The sequence below is a fragment of the Camarhynchus parvulus genome, unplaced genomic scaffold (assembly GCF_901933205.1).
Source record: "Camarhynchus parvulus unplaced genomic scaffold, STF_HiC, whole genome shotgun sequence".
Taxonomy (NCBI): Eukaryota; Metazoa; Chordata; class Aves; order Passeriformes; family Thraupidae; genus Camarhynchus; species Camarhynchus parvulus.
Genome location: NW_022148446.1, coordinates 1 through 3,880, shown reverse-complemented (window position 1 = coordinate 3,880; position 3,880 = coordinate 1). Strand labels below are relative to the sequence as shown.

Sequence of the window (3,880 nt, the reverse complement as noted above, 5' to 3'; positions counted from 1 at the left end):
TGGTCGTACTGGTCATACTGGGAGCCGCCACGATGGTACTGGGAGCACTGGGAGGCGCAACCGCGGTCATACTGGGAGCACTGGGAGCCGCTGTCATGGTCATACTGGTGATACTGGGAGCACTGGGAGCCACTGCCATGGTCGTACTGGGAGCACTGGGAACTGCCATGATGTTACTGGGAGCACTGGGAGCCGCTGTCATGGTCATACTGGTGATACTGGGAGCACTGGGAGCCGCTGCCATGTTGGTGCGTCGTACTGGGAGCACTGGGAACTGCCATGATGTTACTGGGAGCACTGGGAGGCGCAGCCATGTTGGTACTGGTCATACTGGGAGCACTGGGAGCCGCTGCTGTGGTCACACTGGTCATACTGGGAGCACTGGGAGCCGCTGCCATGTTGGTGCTGGTCATACTGGGAGCACTGGGAGCCGCTGCATGTTGGTAACTGGTCATACTGGGAGCACTGGGAGCCGCTGCCATGTTGGTACTGGTCATACTGGGAGCACTGGGAGCCGCAGCACTGGTCGCACTGGTGACACCGGGAGCCGCTGCTGCAGTCAAACTGGTCATACTGGGAGCCAACGTTGCGGTAGCACTGGTCACACTGGGAACGGTGACACCGGTGACACTGGGAGCTGCTGGTACAGTCAAACTGGTGCCACTGGTCATACTGGGAGCACTGGGAGCCGCAGGAACGGTGACGCTGGTGACACCGGGAGATGGAACGCTGGTGCCACTGGTCAAACTGGTGCCGCTGGGAGCCGCCGCACCGGTCATACTGGTGCCACTGGTCGTACTGGTGCCACTGGTCATACTGGGAGCTGGGAGCCGCCGCACTGGTCATACTGGTGCCACTGGTCATACTGGTGCCACTGGGAGCACTGGTCAACTGGTCAAACTGGTCATACTGGGAGCAGCCATACTGGTCACACTGGTGGCTCTGGGACTGGTGGCACTGGTGGCACTGGTGACACTGGGAGCCGCCGAGCTGGTCAAACTGGTGACACTGGAACTGGTGGCACTGGTGACACTGGGAGCCGCCGCGCTGGTCAAACTGGTGACACTGGTGACACTGCAAGTGGCCTTGGTGACACCGGGTGTGACGGTGACACCGCCAGCAGCGGCCGCACTGGTGACACCGGCGTTACTGGTCATACTGGTGGCACTGGTGGCCTTGGTGACATCCAGCGTGGTGGCCCTGGTGGCCATGGCGCTGGCCCTGAGGATGGCGGCGCCCAGGGGGCTGACCCCGGCGGGGACAGCTGCGGTGGCCTTGGGGACACCTGTGGGGACAGTGCCACCGGGCTTGGTGTCACCTGTGGTGGCCTTGGGGACATCCATGGTGACAATGCCAGGCTTGGTGTCACCTGGTGACGCTCCCACGGTGGCCTTGGTGACATCCATGGGGACAATGCCACCCCTGATGTCTCCTTGGGTGGCTCCCACGGTGGCCTTGGTGACATCCACAGTGACAATGCCAGGCTTGGTGTCACCTGGTGACGCTCCCACGGTGGCCTTGGTGACATCCACAGTGACAATGCCACCCCTGGTGTCACCTGGTGATGCTCCCGTGGTGACAATGCCAGGTTTGGTGTCACCTGTGGTGGCCTTGGGGACATTCGTGGTGACAACACCAGGCTTGGTGTCACCTGGTGATGCTCCCATGGTGGCCTTGGTGACATCCATGGTGACAATGCCACCTTTGCTGTCCCCTTGGGCGGCTCCCACGGTGACAATGCCACCCTTGGTGTCACCTGCTGACGCTCCCACGGTGACACCGCCACCCCTGCTGTCCCCCGCGCTGCCCTTGGTGACACCGCCGCCCTTGCCGTCCATCAGCGCCACCCCCACGGTGACACCGCCGCCCTTACCCGCGGTGACACCGCCGCCGCCCGCCCTGGTGACGCCGGCGGCCTTGGTGACGCCGAGCCTGCCGGGGGTGGCTTTGGTGACGAGTGACACCGGCGGCAGCGCCGAGGCCGCCACGGGTGACGAGGGCAGGCTGAGGCGGGCGGCCGGCAGCAACGTCCCCAACGTCCCCAAGGTGCCACCGCGGGCGCCGCGCCAGCGCCGGCAGCCCTTGGGCGGCGGCCCCGGGCGGGCGTCCCCAGCGATGTCCCCAAGCGCGGCGATGGCCGGGACGCGCGAGGGGACGGGGCCACCGCGGGTTTGGGCTCGGGGGGCGGCGTTGGGGACGCTTTGGGGACAATCTGGGCGGCGGGTTTGGGGACAGTTGGGGACGTGGCGGCTTTGGGGTCGGGGGGTGGTGGCGGCACCGGCGGTTTGGGGACGGTTGGGGACAAGGAGGTGGCCTTGGGGAGGGTTGGGGGCGTCACCTCCGCCTTGGGGACGGTTGGGGACGCGGTTTTGGGGACGGGTGGGGACGGGGACGGCGGCGGTTTGGGGTCACCCGTGGTGGCCTTGGGGTCACCGTTGGCGACTGCGGCGACTCTGGTGTCACCTGAGGTCACTTTGGGGTCACCCGAGGTCACTTTGGGGTCACCTGGTGTCGCTTTTGGTGTCACCAACGCTTGTTTTGGTGTCACTTGCGGCCACTTTGTTGTCACTTGCGGCCACTTTGGTGTCACCTGCTGCCGCTTTACCCGCTGGGGACACCTTGGTGGCCCCTGGTGACATCCCTGGTGACATCCCTGGTGACATCCCCGGCGTCCCCTCGGCCACCGCCGGCGGCTTCTCCGGTGTCACCGCCGCTGTCCTCTCTGGGGTGACCTTGGTGACATCAGGGGTGGCTTTGGTCACCTCTGGGGTGGCTTTGATGACATCAGGACTGGCTCTGGTCACCTCTGGGGTGGCTTTGGTGACATCGGTGGTGGCTTTGGTGACACCGCCCTCAGTGCCGGGCGGCGCCGGCTGTGCCCCCCCAATGGGGACCCACTTGGATGCCGCCCCCGATGTCACCGCTGTTGTCACCGCCGCCGTCGTTGTCACCGCCCGTGCCGGCGGCTGCGGCGCCGCCGGGTGCAGCTCGGCCAGGGGGACCCACTTGGGCCGCGCCGGTACCGGGGAGATGACACCGGGGCTGGTGACAGTGGTGACACCGACTGGGGGTGGCGGCGGCGGCGTTGGGGACGCGCTGTCGCTTTGTCCCCTCCGTCCCCGCCGCGGTGACGCCGAAGCGCCACCGGGCCGCGTCTTTTGGGCAGCGGCGACGACAGCGAAGCGGCTCCTCCTGGATGATGCCGCCGCCCGCCGGGATTTTTCCGGAAGATTCCGAACGGCTGCGGCGCTGCGGCCCGCCCGGGCGGCGGCGGGGCGGTCGGGGACGGGACAGCGAAGCGGAGCGGCGGCGGGAGCGGAGCGGGCGGAGCGGGAGCGGAGCGGCGGCGGAACGTGGAGCGGGCGCGGGAGCGGAGCGGCGGCGGGAACGGGAGCGGCGGATCGGAGACCGGAACGGCGCGGACGGAGACGGGAACGCGGATCGGTGGCGGGAACGGCGGATCGGTAGCGGGAACGCGGATCGGAGAGCGGAACGCCGGATCGGTGAGCGGAACGCCGGATCGACCGCGACCGGGCGGATCGGAGAACGCGACCCGCCGGATGGAGGAGCGGGAACGCCGGATGGGAGAACGCGACCGCCGGGATCGCCGAACGCGATACGCCGCGACGCGCTGACAGCGCGACCGCTGAGCGCCCACCTGCGGGAGCGCTGAGCGGCGCCGAGCGCGAAGGGCGCTGAGCGCGAACGGCAGCGCAAGCGCTGCGTTCCGGAGGTGGGGATGCTGTTGGGCAGCGTGAGCGGCGGCGGCAGGCCGGCCACGCCGGGCCAGCGCAGCGGCGACGTAGCGCCGGCGGCGTGGCGTCCAGAGCGGCGTGGCGGGAGCGGAGCGGCGGCGGCGGGCGGCGGGAGCGGAGCGGAG

The 3,880-nt window shown here is 68.1% G+C and overlaps 1 protein-coding gene across 1 annotated transcript; it reads right to left on the bottom strand.

Moving 5' to 3' along the window:
- Positions 1–285: 285 nt before the first annotated feature.
- Positions 286–3,695, bottom strand: LOC115916773 (nascent polypeptide-associated complex subunit alpha, muscle-specific form-like; the record flags this gene model as incomplete). The annotated part of the gene is made up of 4 exons (XM_030970512.1): positions 286–871; positions 1,129–2,199; positions 2,506–3,192; positions 3,354–3,695. Coding segments are annotated over 4 exons (2,686 nt in total), but the record flags the coding sequence as incomplete, so codon positions are not given.
- Positions 3,696–3,880: the final 185 nt, after the last annotated feature.